Source organism: Puccinia triticina, chromosome 3A (assembly GCF_026914185.1).
Source record: "Puccinia triticina chromosome 3A, complete sequence".
NCBI lineage: Eukaryota > Fungi > Basidiomycota > Pucciniomycetes > Pucciniales > Pucciniaceae > Puccinia > Puccinia triticina.
The window spans coordinates 1,749,977-1,765,460 of NC_070560.1; the positions used below are offsets into that span (position 1 = coordinate 1,749,977).

Sequence of the window (15,484 nt, forward strand, 5' to 3'; positions counted from 1 at the left end):
CTCGATCGCAATCCTCTCTATGTAAATAATCATTGGTTGCAGTTTCTGATAAAGCAAATAAAACTCTTAGTTGTCATAAAATTTACAAGAGGTTGGGTTGACCCAAGACCCAAACCAACCCAACCTGGACCCAACCCAAAATAGTATGACATCGGGTTGGGTTTGGGCAGCATATTTTAAAATCTGCCTCAACCCGCCCGACCTGACCCGCGCTAAATGTTGGGTCGGGTTTGGGCTCTGTTTTTTGACCCAAACCCAACCCGGCACCCATGGGCGGGTACCCGCTGGCAGGTGTCGCTGGCGGGTGCTGGTTTCCAGATTCTGGGGTGAAAGACAGGCGGGTACCCGCCAACACCCGCCCTGCCAAATGAGCCAGATTCATGTGTAGACATGTATTACAAAAAGTACATGCAAGGGCCGGTCAAACTTGCCAGCCAAACACCAACTCTTGCCAACAAGTTTGATTGCCCTCCCAAGCCAACCAAATCCCTCCTGATCTCCAGATGAAGAAAACGGAGTGAGGGGTGATGGTTGTGCAATCAGTGTATGAAATTGAGCAGGCAATGTTACCAAGTGGGGGTGAGCGTTCTCAGCACAGGGGCCAGCAACAATTGAGCACATGGGGCTGATCATGGAGGTCCACGGCCGGCTGGTGCCGGCGGAGGGCTACGGGGCCAACACCAATTACCACCACATCCCTGCCCCGCTGCTTGTGTTCCCCGGCCTGGTTGACCTGCACGTGCATCTCAATGAGCCAGGCCGGACCGCCTGGGAAGGCTTCAAGAATGGCACCAACGTGCATCCTCTCCTTGTCCACATCCATCTTGGCGGCTCTCATCTGCATTTCCCATCCCCTCACAGGCCGCCGTTGCTGGCGGAGTCACCACCCTTGTCAATATTCCCCTCAACGTTGTCCCACCCACTACCACCCTGGCTAACCTCTACAAAAATGTGCGCGCGGCCAAGGGCCAATGTCCGGTGGATGTGGCCTTCTGGGGCCGCATGATTCCCAGCTGGGACAGCCCTGCCAGAGAAGCTACATATCCAATGAGCTTCCTGGAAATCCAGGAAGCTCAATGGATTGTTCAGCTTGGAACAATCAGAATAGGCTTATATCCTATTCTGGTAGCTGCACACACCTGCGGGTACCCGCCCCTCCTTCCTTGGCGGCTGCCGGGTGTGGGTGCGGGTGCCCAAAATCTGGTGATTTTAAGGCAGGTACCCGGGTCCAAGGGGCCATCTTTACTCTGTAGCTACCCTTTTACATCACCCTTATCTGCACTTTCTACTACATCCCCTCTGTAGCCCCTTTTTACATCACCCTTATATGCACTTTCAACCACTGCACTCTGTATGCACCGTCCCCCACATACACTCTGTAGCACCTTTTTCAAATCACGCTTATATACACTTTCACCCCATTGAAATATATCTCCCAGCATATACACCAGGAAAAATAAACTGTCACTAGACTACAGGTGACATCAGCCTAAGTCCACTGAGCTACCCACCAGCTGCACAGTTGGCCGCATGGACAGCCCCCTGTAGGAAACAAAGGGGCCATTGTAGCCTAGTTGTGGTAGCACCAGAGCTGGAAAAAAGTGACAGTCATTGTTGATTGATGTCACTTGATGTCTGGTGACAATTGATTTTTCCTGGTGATATCTCTTTATCTTTATCTCAGAGCCTTGACCCATCTCCCAGTGTCTCAAGAGCTTCTGCTTTTCCCCTCATCTCACTTCTCCTCTCTCACTCAGTAGGATTGATACACCTCAAACCCATTAGTGTTAAAGCCATCTAAGTCAAAGACATCATAAGCCACACCTTTTTATTTTTCTTAGTGTAACCCTCTCTCAATCAGCATTAGTCAAGAGGGCAGCCTCACCAGCACCTGTAGCCTCTTCTACATTATTAGTAGTGTAGTTGACTATTTCCCCTCACATCTCTTTCCTGATCTTTTAGAAGTTCCACGCCGCTCTAGATAGCGGGTCCTGGAGCCTCTACTCAAAGTAGCGCACTTAGCCGCAGCTATTCAGTGACATAGATCTGTAACATGACAAATAATATGTCACAGATTAAAAGATCTGCAGAGTACAAGTAAGATGAATTCCTCCAAATCAGAGGATTCCTCCGATTAGATACCACACCCGACTTTATTGTAGTATTGATAGACTTGAACAACGGTGGGTCACTACTTTACAGTTATTGGTAAAGTAGCGTTGTCGTAGCAATTTTTGGTCACTCTATGATAACCGGACTGGTAACCACTGTGAAATATGGTGTGATATCAATAATGCACTCAGGGAGAGTTTTTTTTTGCAAGGAAGCTACGATATTTATACGCAGAGCAGCAGTTATCAAGCAAGATATTGAGCAATAAAAGGCCATTTTAGGGCAAATTTGGCCTTTCATTGCTCATTAATGTGTTCATTTACCAGTAACAGCTGAATTAAAGGGCCATTCTAGGAGAGTAAAGTAGTGACCCACCGTTGACTTGAATACTGCAATTGCGGCTTTCATCTATCTCTATTTAGACTTCAACACCTCTGCTTGAACTTGCCAATACCGGGTAATTTGAGCTTCCTATTCTTATCTCTCCTTTGTCTAGTTTCCTAGAGAGTTGTGATAGACTCAGGTTGACAAGAAGTCAACAGCCCCTCCTGAAGGAGGCGTGGTTTCATTTCTCCCGCTGAGACGGTCAAGTAGAGATCCAACAAGTATAGATGCTGGTTGAAAAGAAGTCAACAGCCCCTCCTAATTAAGGAGGTGTGGTTTTATTCCTCCCACTGAGCCGGTAGAGTAGAGCTCCAACAAGTACGTTGTGATAGCTGTTATCATACAATTCCATTCAGAGCGCGGTCACTGAAGAGACACACCCTGACACTGTTCCTCTCACAATGAATGATTGATTTTATGCAATGCAAAGCTGGTTGTATGTACCTTCAGGAGTGGATGCAACTGATGAGCTCATTTCGTGGAGCTTATTAAGGGTCCACATTGAAGCCAACCTCACATCAGATGGTGGGGCCGCCACAATCCCGGCCCTCTTGTCTGTAAGATGGGGAGTCCTTCCTGTGTCCACGCTGTGGTGGCCCATTTTGTTGTCAGATAGTCAGGAGCATCACCTCCGCCACCTGAAAGATCAGCAGCATTCTCAGCAAGAATCAAGATCAACACTCACCTCATCCTCAAGACTTCAAGAATTCAACATCTCCCCATCCCTCCTCATCTTCAATCCATCTCTTCCAAAATCCTTTCCCTTCCTCTCCCTTCTCTCTCATCCCTTTCATCTTTCTTGGTCCTAACACAGCATTTGCTGTGGGTTTTTTGCTGCTGTTTGTCCTTGTTTTTTTCCCTATTCTCTTATTTCTGTATTTCTCTCTTCTAGTTTTCTTTTGGTTTTATGGCTTGTGTCTCTGCTCTGTGATCTTCTCATTTCTTTTTGTCATGTTCTTCTCTCTCATCTCTCAGTCATGCACTTCCTCATGTTTTGGTGTTGTTGTTTCTTTTTTTGTCTTTTTTATTCCTTTATAAGACACCAGGGGAGAATTTGATGCACTCTCCAGAGAATGCCTGACTGTAATTTTATGTTTTTCTGGGTCTGATGTCAGTCAGATGTGTATTTGGAAATGATCGATAAATCTAAGTTCAATAAAACCACAGTTTTGCCAAAAAAAAAATCAAGGGTTTCCCCTATATACAAGCAATCACAAAAAAAAACAATTTCAACAAACAAATAATACAAATTATAATAGACTAATATACAAAAAAAGCAATTGATTTAACGAACTCCCAGCCTGTGACATGCCACAGGTGAAAAGAGACCGGTGCTAACCCGCTCAGCCTGGCGCAAGTGCGTGGGGCAAAAGTCGGGGCTGTGAGGACATCAACCCGCGCAAGTGCAACGGGGGATGCCCTAAAGGAAAACAATGATTTCTTTGAGGCCACCTTATATAGCCTTGCCAGGTGCACCTCCACAAGCCTCCACAACGCGACCATGCTTACCATTGCCAAGCACCCGGTACATCGCCCTACCAACAAGCCACGTCCATCAACTCAGCTAGCAACCATTAACACCATCCCAACCCGCAACAGATCTCAAGCCACAGACAACTGGTATGTACATACTTTTGAGTGCAAAATCTGTTGTTCTCTTCGCCTCTGCTACGCCCCTTCTGCATGGCTTGGTTATTGCTGTCATACACACCATCTCCCCTACACCAAGCCTGGGCAAGAAGGCGCCTTGTCGGTGTTGCCGTCAAAGAGTGTGAGGTTGTTGATGTTGTTGGCCATGGGCTCGCCGGGCCGGCTGTTTGGCCTCAACCAGCGCTTGCTCGCCAACTCAGTGCCCTCCTTCTATTAGCACTACATCCCCAGCCCGGCCTTGCAAATCACCCTCCCGTGGGCCTAGAAAGTTGCAGACTTCTCTGAGCTTGCGGATCTTGATGGATGCTTGAGAAAGTTGGTACAGGTAGCCAGTCAGTCTCAGTCAGATCATCGACCTGATAAGAACAAAATTGTTGGTCAGCCATATTCCCTCAGACATTCTCCATTAACCAGAGCATCTGAAGCTCTTCGACAGCAGGAATTGAGATTATCCTCAGATGTGATTGCAAAGACCAGTCAAACTTGACAAGATCTTCATAAGATCTGTGAACTGACTAAGTTTTCATTGATTGTCCTGTTTTGTTTGAGTTGAAAAGCTTCACCTTGAGGGTGAACCAGAATCAGCCCAGAGCTTCAGTCAAGAACTTGGCGGTACCCATGATGAAGGTGTCCTGCTTGTCGTGGAATCAATCTGTAGAGGCGTACAAAGACCGTCTGAGCGTACCAGGGGGCGCAATAAGGAGAGTATCTCCCATTTCTTGATGTTGCCATTCGCGAACAAGCTCAGAGGAAGCAACGACTTTCTTTGCGGATGGTACGGTGGCTGGATATTCAGCGTAGAGTGACTTGGACGGCCCCAATAGGGTCACACTTCAGAGTTACTCTCCCCAACAAACTCACCAAGGAGAAACGGCGGAACCGCACCTGGGAGACGGAAAAGCGAGAGCTGCTGGACCAGCTGGATAGCTTAGCGGCGGACAACTTGCCATAGGAGACCTGGCAGCGGACAAAATGGGCATTCTCATCCTCCCGAGGGCATGCTGGTGAGAGTATTGATGCGCCCAGCGAGTGCAAGCTTTGCGGCCAAACCCACTATTGACAAGTCTGCCTTTAACCACACTCTCTCTTTGAAACCAGGCGCTGATCATGGCGTATGTGGAGTGAAGGACAATTTCAAACACTTTTTGCTGCCCCGGTCAACTGGCTTGCTGACCTGTCCGCTTGCGCTGAGCCAAAAGGTACCAAATCTGCAGCTCGTTGACCTGACCATTGGCCCCTTTCAGACGGGTATATCCCCCTCCCTCCCTACCCTACTGAGAAACTGTGGCCAGAGAACCTGGAAGCGGAGAAACACAGAGACTCATTTGAATGCCCTGTCCGGCTCAGGTCTTGTGCTGACCTTACCAGGATGCTCCCGTTGACTTGCCCCGGGCTTGCCCTGCTCCCCACCTGAACCTCTCCCATTGTCTCTTCTTCTAATGTACACGCTTCCCCATTATTTCTCTCTCTTTTTCGGTTGTCTATCTGTAGCATGTACATGTATATCTCTCCAGCTTTGTTGTCCCGCTCTCAGCATCTCAGTTGTTTTTTTCTCTTTTTTTTCAAAAAAACACAAGCAGCACCTTTTTCTTCGCCAGTGAGTTCTTATCTTCAATGTGTGTGTGCATTCATCTGGTTTTGTAGATTTTTTTAGTCTTTCTGTTTTTGGCAATTGGAAGCGCCGACTTCTCAAGGCTGCTAGACATGGATACCCCATCCAATACAAATGATCCCTTGGATGCTGTTCTCTCATCCCTCCTCCCACAACAAAGTGCATCATTGTTTCTATGTCTCTCCCATTTCTAGCAAGCCATCCTCACATTGATGTACTCCCACTCCTGATCTTATTCTTGTATACCACACCTTATTACCCATCTTCCAAATATATAACTCTTTTTATTTACCTACTTTCTTTTCTGTCTCTTGGGCTTTCTTTTTATTTCCCTCCCCCGGCCCTCTTTTTCTTGTTTTTTTTTGGAGTTTTCCTGTCACTGCATACTTGAAAAACTCTACACATGCACTTAAGGTTCTAGATTTTGTAAGGAGTTAGAGTGGGGTTAGTAAAAATAACCGTTTTCTTTCTTCTTTCAGAGCATATCAAACAAGGGAGGGAGGGTTGTTGGTGCTGGTGGCTAGAGGTCTTGGTTTTTTGCCTAGGTTTTCCTTGTGTGAATTAGATCAGACAACAAGTCTTCATGTGATTTTAATGGTGTCTTCATATGATGTTCAAATGAATCTATGTTTTGTCCAATTTGAGGATAGCAATTGTGAAATTTGAAGTGGGGGATGTCTGAACTGGGCTTAGTTCACTGTCACTGTGGGTTTTAGGATGAGAGGGGCTCCTCCAAAAAAATACCCTTGAAAGTGTGGCGGCGTAGCCGCCTTGGTATCTAGTCATTCATAAGTCAATGGGAAGTCTGTTATGATTTATGAGGAAGTATCACAGGACCTCATGCAATTTTGTATAGAACCGTTTCATTCTTTAAGTATAACACAATTAAGAAATATAATGAAATGATAGTTATTCAACGCCCAAATATTAATCATTTATGGCAAATTTATGTTGATCAATTTCTCTATGTGCAAGGGGTTTCATACAACATAAATGTGACTAGCTGGGGCTTTAATGGCTTCCTGACCAGTTTTTACTTGTCATGGAGCTGTGAAAGGCCCCTCTGGCGATCTGTCACTCCAATTTACGCGCGTACACATTAAAGGTGACATTCGTAAAATGGAAAACAGCTCACATGCATGTGCATGGAGACATTGGAAAACAAAAAAACACAAAAACAACTCACAAGCTTATATGTGCTAAGAAGACAGGTTGTCTAGCTGGCATATGGTACCACAAACCTCCAAGCTTGACTTGACTAATACTTTCACCCTATTTTCATCCTTTTTTGGCTCAATTCTTGATGATACCTGCCTTTCTTAGGGAAACATGCCTATTCAGATGGGTGTTTCAGATCATTCTAACCGGCGTGTACATGTTGTTGATCTGAAAGAGGCCCAGCCTGCAATTTGTAACAACCTTTTATGCGCACACACAAGGGAAAAATGAGCAAAGTGAAAACAATGAACACCTTCATGAGCATGTGAATAATATGAATTCAACCCCAATAAATCATCACAATCAACAAACAGTTCAAATTGAATTATGATTTTATTGTGTCAAGGGTGGGCAGTTATCCAGATGAAAAGCTGGCTGCAACTGACTGTAAAAAGCTGTAGAGATTTGCAATAGAGTTTTTATTGTATCTTTGTGTTGCTTGATAGTCCTCCTAACATATATTCATTGTATTTACATATTGGCTCACTGGCTGATTTTTAATCATTAAATCTAGGTCAAAAATTCAGTTATCCGTAACTATCTGGTTGGATAACTAATTTCAGGTTTCTTTTTGGGGATAATTTTTTACAGAGGTAAAGCCTGTGTCTCCAAAGTTGAAAAAATGATTCATTATAACCACATAAAGCTTTCTTTTATTTGCATTGCCAATAAACCAAGATATAGGCCACCAAAATCTAACTTACAAATGATATTCATGGATAACTTGATAACGTAACTGCCCACCCTTGAAATTTGTGTTCATTGTGTCCTAGTGGCTTCAACTGTGTTCTGATTAAGTTCTAGTTGACTTCTGCATGACTTCTGGATGATTTATGGATGAATTCAGGATCAATTTCAGATCAGTTGTGGAACATTTCCAGAATATTTTATTACTTCTTACACTACACTGCAAAAAAAAACTGTGTCAACTGTGAGCAGTTGACATGCGGCAACTCTGAGGAAGCTTGTGGTGTTACACCAGCCTTACTCAAGGTTTGACTCAACCCAAGCTTCAATGGACAGTCACTGTGCACCTTGCACAGTGACTGTGCCAACAAAGGCACTTCTGCATTCATGTGGAGTTACAATGGCAGCTTGGCTTGAGTATCCTGCATGTCAACTGCAAGCAGTTGACCAAGTTATTTTTGCAGTGCTACCTTCATCAAAGGCATCCAGCACAGTTACATAAAAAGGGTACGGTATGGCACTCTCTGGAGAGTGTGTCAAAATCTCCCCTGGTGAGATGCTCACTTGTAGGCACTGAAGATTGTTGAAGTCAAAACACAACAAAATATCACAAAAACCTGTTTTTCTCAGGCCAAAACACCAACTTTACATGTAAGCCTGTCATTTGGAGACGCTTTTTGCCTCCTCAGAGAGGATTAGTTAAGCTTGGTTGGGGCACCTGCGGGGATTTTGAGGGCAACCAGGCATAGCTTGCAACCAAAGTTTGAACTCCTCCAAGTTTTAGAATCCTGAGGGGCAACCCAATTGGCCAACACGCTGCACAGCAAGACAACAGTAATTGAGAAAGTGATTTGTTTTCAAAGATTACTAAGATTTGGAAATGCAAAGACTTTTCTGAAAAATTTGGAAAAGTGTTAATAACTTGAGTGATTTTATACCACCAGGGAAACCTTGTTCAGAATATGAAGGCCAATCAGTTCTTGTAAAAGGGTGGGCAAGGATACCTGAAAGATGTGGAGGTCTGAATTATAGTATCATGTGTTCAACCTTGATTTTGGATACACATAGGTTGGCAAATACAGAAGGAATTTCCCGTGGAAATTCTTTCCCAAGAAGCTGGCTTTCTTGTTATGGCGGTAAAACACTGTAAAATTCTGTTGTGAAACCCTCTATTAGGAGATTCACTGTCAGCCTTAGAGATGCATCAAGTATCCAAAAGACTGCAATAACTTAGTAAATAATAATGATTAGTGAATTATTATTGCAGAATTAGATTCCTCCTCATAAATTAAGGGGGGTCACCCACTCAAAGTAACCCCTTATTCCTATTCCTTCATGTAAACCGTAAGAACCCTATAAATTATCAAAAATCCCTTATTAGCATATTTAAAGCTTTATCCTTATAAGTAGTTGCCGTAAGACCTCCGCCTCTGTCAAGCAGCCAATCAGTTTAAGCACTTACCACCTACTTTTTACGCCAAATTTATTCCCTGTAATTAATAATTATATATTATTAATTACATGATAAATCCTCCTCTTTTAAAGAGTGTTTAAAACCCTTGTAGTGGCTATATTTACCACGTAACAAGTGTAGTAATTTACATTACTAGTGTTTACATCAGCACGGTTATAGTGCTAGGGCCCAAAACCCTTAATTTTGACGGGTTTTTGCCCTAAGCTTCATAAACAGAGCTGTCATTCACAATTGAAATTTGCAAAACTTGGAGGTAAATTGAAGGGAGCTATTCTCTAACTTGGCTGAGCATCCTGTGTCTGTCTAAGAAAAATCTTTGCCAAATAAACTCTGGCTTTAGTGCCTGACTATCCTTCAATGCCATCACATCCAAACCATAAAACTGAAGATAACCAAAAGCATCAGCCTTCAAGAATCTGGGACTGTTGGGTACATATTTTGCTTTGCTTATTCGTTGGGCATCAAGAGTGAATGTGATGCTATAGTTGGGGGGTTGGGCACAGCCACAGGGCCATCTGTCCAAGCATTTTACAAAACACAATAGATTGCCAATATATACCTTCCCGTCATCAGGGACTGGACTGGTCCATGTTCACACAACTCTTGGTGTATTGTGTGGACAATAAACTGTAGAAACAGTCAAACAGATGTTATATTGCATTTTCATAGTGTCATGAATTACGGGATTGACTTCCCTTTGAACTTTGTAATAAACAAGTCAAGGCAAATGAGGTAAAATTACACAGAAGTGCAAAAGTACATTACATGTGGTAGTTTTTTTATATGGTAAATCTTCCATGCTCGGAATACAACCCGAATAATAAGAAAAGAGGAGGAAGGGAGAGGTCATTTGATCCCTACGCCGATGCGTAGTACCGATCAAAACGTCGAGGAAAGGGACGATTGGCTTGAGTGGTTCATGCGCCCACTCGGCCATGAGGGAGGAAAGGATGAATTGATAGTGCCCCAGGATCGCCACTACGACTGCCCCACGAGGTAGACATGATGCTGGGTTCATTAGGGTTCCAGCTGATATCTCTGACCGTGGGTTCGACGTCTTCGACATAAAACCCACGCCGAAAGAGATCCGTACCGGCAGCCCAAGATTGTCCACTGCCCCTTTCTGACGGTCGATAAGGGTCGTTGAAATTGTACTGACTGCTACTGCCGCCCACTCCGGCCCCTTCTGTCGACGTCTGTGGCTTCAATAGCGAGGCCGCTTTCGAGCGGTGGATTATTTGAGCTGTCGTGCCGTCCAGGTTCCAAATGTGAATGTTCCCATCCGCTGAGCCTGAACCTATGTATCTTTGCCCGGTCGTATTAGGGGGCGAAAAGTGTACTCGGATGAGGGTGTTGAGCACAGAATGTCCCCGATACGTCACTATGGAAGAGTCTTGAGGGTGTTGTAAAAATCCTGCGGGAAGATTTTTTTTGTTGATTCAGCTTCTGCCTGGTCCACCCAGGGTGCACTTTCGCACAATTTCTAAGTGCGCCATGGCGACTTACTTGGCCGGGCATATGATCCATGACGATAGTCCCAACCGGTAATGAACGTCCTGGGTTTTTTCATCATCTCAAAATCGGCACCGGATATCATTTTCCTCAAATCCCACAGCTTAGCTGCTTGGTCCTTTCCATTGCTCACTATAAATCGCCCGTCCCCTTTAGAGCTGACATATGTGATTCCTTCGGTGTGCCCGAGGAGGGCGCTAATGAAGATTAAATCGATCGGGATAAATCTACGAACAGTCACACAACAATAATCTGGTGGCGAAAAGGATGGATGTTTGACTAACCCAGCTGGCTTGGCATTATTTAAGGAGCGTCGGTCCCACACTTTGATGTATGAATCATCGGAGCCTGAGACTAAGATATTGGGATCAGATTTGTCGGCAAAACACACCTGAAAGGTGGACAAGCAAATAGTGATGAGCTAAGTCATGAGAGGCATCGCGGGATGGCTGGTGAATTTCGTATCGCAGCAGAGACTCAACTGCGTTAGTATCATCGGAATGCCCCTTTATGTTTGACAAGATTGCCCTAGTTTCTACGTCATATGCAATAACGCGCCCTGTTTGATGTTCCCTTGATGAGGATGTATTCCATCGGAATATATGGTGAAAACATCAGACATGTGATGATCCACTTGCCTTGAGTGCAGCCAGCAACCAATTGTCGTCCTTGAGAGTCAAACCTCAAGCTCCAAATGCCCATCCCACGACCCAACCCACCCGGCCGAGTATCATCAGAGAGACACAAGACCTCCTGCTCATGCTCTTCCAGACCTAGCCCTAGAACTGCGTCTTCACCTCTAGTCTTGACAAGATGAACGTAGGGCGTGATAGAGCTGTAGGCAAGCCAGTTGTTGTCCGGGCTAAGGCTTGCGTCGGTGATGGTCCATTGGCAGTTCTGAGAAGGCGCTTGGAAGGTTCGAATCAGTTTCAATGACGAGTTGTGCGTGGACGTATCCCGGATTCCTCCAATATGATGCATGCTCCTGCGGCCTTGAGACGACGAACCGGTGTCGTGCGATATCTTCGAAGAAGTTACCGGTGGAACGGTCCTACAATGTGTTGCAACCGACTCAGCCAAGCAGGGGGGCGCTTGTGGTTGGTTTGCAATTTACGCATACTCACATGTCATAAATGTAAACTCTGTAAGCTTGGGTACATGTGTAAAAGAAAGTGCCGTCTGAGATACAGCGAGCACGGTTTTCAGTCAAATCATGATCGGAGGCAAACCCACCATCAGAGCATGTAGCAGTTGGGCGGACCTTCTGAATATTGTCCACTATAGATTCTAGATCGATAAGCCGCCACTTCAGTACCGGGAGAATTTGGCAAGTGATTCTACAAATGGCAAATAGTAGTATAAGTCCCTCTCAGTATATTTAAACTGAAGTCTTGGTGGGGTTTGTGAAGAAAATGGAGCTTACGGATGCTAGTTGGCCTTTATTAAACCCACGATGCGAAGTTTCAGAGGCTGTTAGAATATCAAAACTATTCGATGAATGGTCTTTAAGACGCTTTTTCGACGCAAGGTAGTGCTCTGGCGGCTGATTGATGTTGCGTTGTAAAAGATATCAAGGTATTGTGTCTTCCATGAGTTATGTGTGATTTTCAAAGAGGTGTGTGTATGACTACCGACTTTTCCATACGACCCACTGCGTTCCAAGTTGACTCCATCTTGGGCTGGTTCGACAACTGGCGGGTAGTAATCAGACGCTTGCCCAAATTCGGGACCATTATTGGAGCCTTCAAGTTCTTCGAGGTCATCAGCATCCCACGTATCGTCAGAGGCTTGATTATCTGTCTCCTCAATGTCGTCATCGTCCTGACTGTCTTCTGCATGCTCTTCAGTGGGGTTCCAAGTTTCATCCTCCGATTCTAGTCATTAAGAAGATCGAGTAGAAGCAGTATCGATCAGCAAATTGTATTGATGGTGGCTCACCCACATTCGTGACCGGCCTCAAGAGAATAAATTAGACCAGTCACTTACCTGACTCGAGGCCTAAAAACGACCTGGCCATAGACATTGTGACACGGGCACTGGGATATAATGTGGGCAATATGCAGTACTTCTTGTTGACAGTTGCGAGCAAGTGTACTGGCCAGCTGGTACAAAAGTGCAGGAGCTCAATTTGTTGGTCGTCTGCCCATACACACCCCCGGACTACAGCTCGGGGGCTACAGCTCGGGGGTACTTTGAAAGTAGCCTAGCCAAGCCGCGGAAATGCTGCTCGGGCTTTAAGGCTTCTCGGTAAGATCGTGAAACAGCACTTTTCCCTGATCGTTTCCTTGTACGCGAGGAGAACACGCCAGCTCGTTGCTCACCCTGGCTCACTGCTTTCGCCGAGCTTAACTAGGCCACTTGTGGTGGGCGGATCTGGGTGCAGTTTGTGGGTTAAAAAAAAAAAACTGTGACTTGGGCTTGAAAGTGGGTCGGGTCGACCCGCCGGGTACCCGACCCGTGTCGGGTCTGGGGCCGGGCTCGGGTTGGCTTTTGTCTCAAAAACTGGGTTTTGACCCAACCCGCCACAGACCCGCTAGATTTCTGGGTCGGGTTTTGGCAGCCTATTTTCTAATTGGGTTGGCCTGCGACCCAACTACAACACCTCCAAGAGTCAATTTGGGGGTTTTTGGCGCCTCCAAGACCCGTACAGATCCAACCTGAAACAGTAAGACATTGGGTTGGGTTTGGGCAGCATATTTTCAAATCTGACCCAACCCAACCTGACTGTGAGGCCCGACCTACTATTCAGTTAGCTATGTATAGGCTATGAAGTTTATCCAAGAGGACAACTCGCAAAAATACACCACGCACATGCCAAAAGGTCCTGCACGCCCAGAATTTCTGGCGTGCAGCTGCAGACAAGCCAAGAGGATGGCGTGAGCAACGGTGGGCCGCTACGCTACATTTAGTCTGTAGTTCAGCGCAGCGTAGCGGATCTAAACTACAAATGACAGGGTTTTCCGTTAGCGGGCAGTGATTGCCCGCTACCGCTAACAGGCACCCCTTGAAACTACAGGGCCTCTATCGCCGCTATCAGCGCTAGCAGTGCTATTCAACCGCTAAAAAAGCTGATAGCGCTGTTAGCGCCCGTTAGCGTAGTTTAGCGGCCTGTAGCGGGCGCTACAACTAACCGCAATGTGTCAGGAACTACACAACGCTAAACTAGCGGATAGCGCACGCTACGGATGGTTTAGCGTAGCGGCCCACCGTTGGCGTGAGGAGGGCCAGACGCCAGACTTAAGCATTTTTTTGGTGTGGCAATTGCTTACACCCCATTGAATATGGAGTGCACATGCAGTGCACTCCAAAGCTCTGCTAATCCGGCCAACCAAATATGGTGTGCAGTACTGCGCACACCACATAGCTCCGGATTATCTCCACGCGCACCCCAAAGCACACAACACCATCACCGAGGAATCACACCTCTTGATGATCCGTCAGACCGGTCATTGAGGGGACTCACACCTCTCAATGACCGGTCATCACCGCTCATCAAGGTGAGTCACATCTCTCAATGACTGGTCAGACCAGTCATCAAGGGTAATAACACCTCTTGATGACCAGTCATCACCGGTCATTGAGGTGAGTCACAGCTCTCAATGACCGGTGTAGGACTTCAGAGATGGATGGGTAATCAAAGTTCCTTTGAGAGGGAAATAAATTGTATGATAGGTTGAAAGGCTATTACAATCTACGGGTGGTTTGAAAGACCTGCCCCTCTAATAGTACTATGCAAATAACCAAGAGTCTTGTAATCAATATTTAAGAAAATGCAGCAGATTCCAAGATAGCTCTTACTTTTACATAGTAATCTCTATCAGACCTAAATATCTAATTCAATGTCTTTTTTAGACTGGTTATAACTATGGATAACGTGGTTTCTTATGGTGAAGTTCCTCTAATTTTGTTGATGTTATAATTCGTACTACTACTTCTACTTCTACTACTACTACTACTACTATGCTAATAAGGAGAATGGGTTGTTGGTTGGTTGGTTGGTTGGTTGTTGGTTGGTTGGTTCTACTGCTGCACTAACACTCTACTGACTGACTGACTCTACGCTACTCAAGACTACTACTGCTAAACTACCATATGTGACCAGACCTCTATAGGTTGATGGTGAAAAATAGAAATTATGGGGGGGAGAAGAGCACATTTTATATCGAAGAGTGAGGGATTTTAGCTCCAGGGGAATGTGTTTGAGGGAATTTAGCTGCAGGGGATCCCAGTTGCACAGCATATGTACACCTGTACTGCACAGCCACACAAACAATGAGGGAATTATGCTGCAGTGACACTATTTGTACACCTTATCTGCTTGCATATATTGCACTGCCTGATGGCATGCGTTGCTATGTAACCAAGCCACCTTTCATATCCTTCAGAATGTGTTGCTATGTAACCAAGCCACCTTCCATGCACTCTGCACCCAACTAGAATACTCCTCCTTTCCAAGATTTGGGGGTCAAAGCCTCTCTCTGGTCCTCCTTCCTTCCTCCTCCCTTGTCCTTGTATCCACGTTGTGTATTCTTCCGTCCAATCCGCCATGGCTACAAAAGGGTGTATGTATGTAAATGTTGTAACTGTTGTGTAAGATTATCTCCTCCTGATCTTGAAATATGTTCCACCTGTATGTAACTGTACTATCATAATACCTTTTCATATTTCCTTTTGGCATTGCAACAGGCACAGCACACCACACCAGTCTGACCGGTCATTGAGGGGACTAACATCTCCTCTCAATGACCGGTCTGTGCCCGTCACCAACAGGAGTAGCACCTCCTCTCAATGACCGGTCAGACCAACCAGTGTGGTGCTCCATTCCAAACCATAAG

The 15,484-nt window shown here is 45.6% G+C and overlaps 2 protein-coding genes across 2 annotated transcripts; one reads left to right on the plus strand and one right to left on the minus strand.

The window, feature by feature from the left end:
• Window positions 1-631: 631 nt before the first annotated feature.
• On the plus strand, window positions 632-3,001 carry PtA15_3A198 (uncharacterized protein; the record flags this gene model as incomplete). Its single annotated transcript, XM_053167142.1, has 3 exons — window positions 632-796; window positions 862-951; window positions 2,990-3,001. The coding sequence occupies 3 exons, from the start codon at window positions 632-634 to the stop codon at window positions 2,999-3,001; spliced, it is 267 nt and encodes an 88-aa protein (XP_053018389.1).
• Window positions 3,002-10,054: 7,053 nt separating this feature from the next.
• Window positions 10,055-12,672, minus strand: PtA15_3A199 (uncharacterized protein; the record flags this gene model as incomplete). Its single annotated transcript, XM_053167143.1, has 10 exons — window positions 10,055-10,551; window positions 10,644-10,846; window positions 10,934-11,040; window positions 11,132-11,208; window positions 11,288-11,700; window positions 11,774-11,828; window positions 11,911-11,986; window positions 12,073-12,192; window positions 12,285-12,523; window positions 12,636-12,672. 10 exons carry the CDS (start codon window positions 12,670-12,672, stop codon window positions 10,055-10,057), a joined length of 1,824 nt encoding a protein of 607 aa, XP_053018390.1.
• Window positions 12,673-15,484: the final 2,812 nt, after the last annotated feature.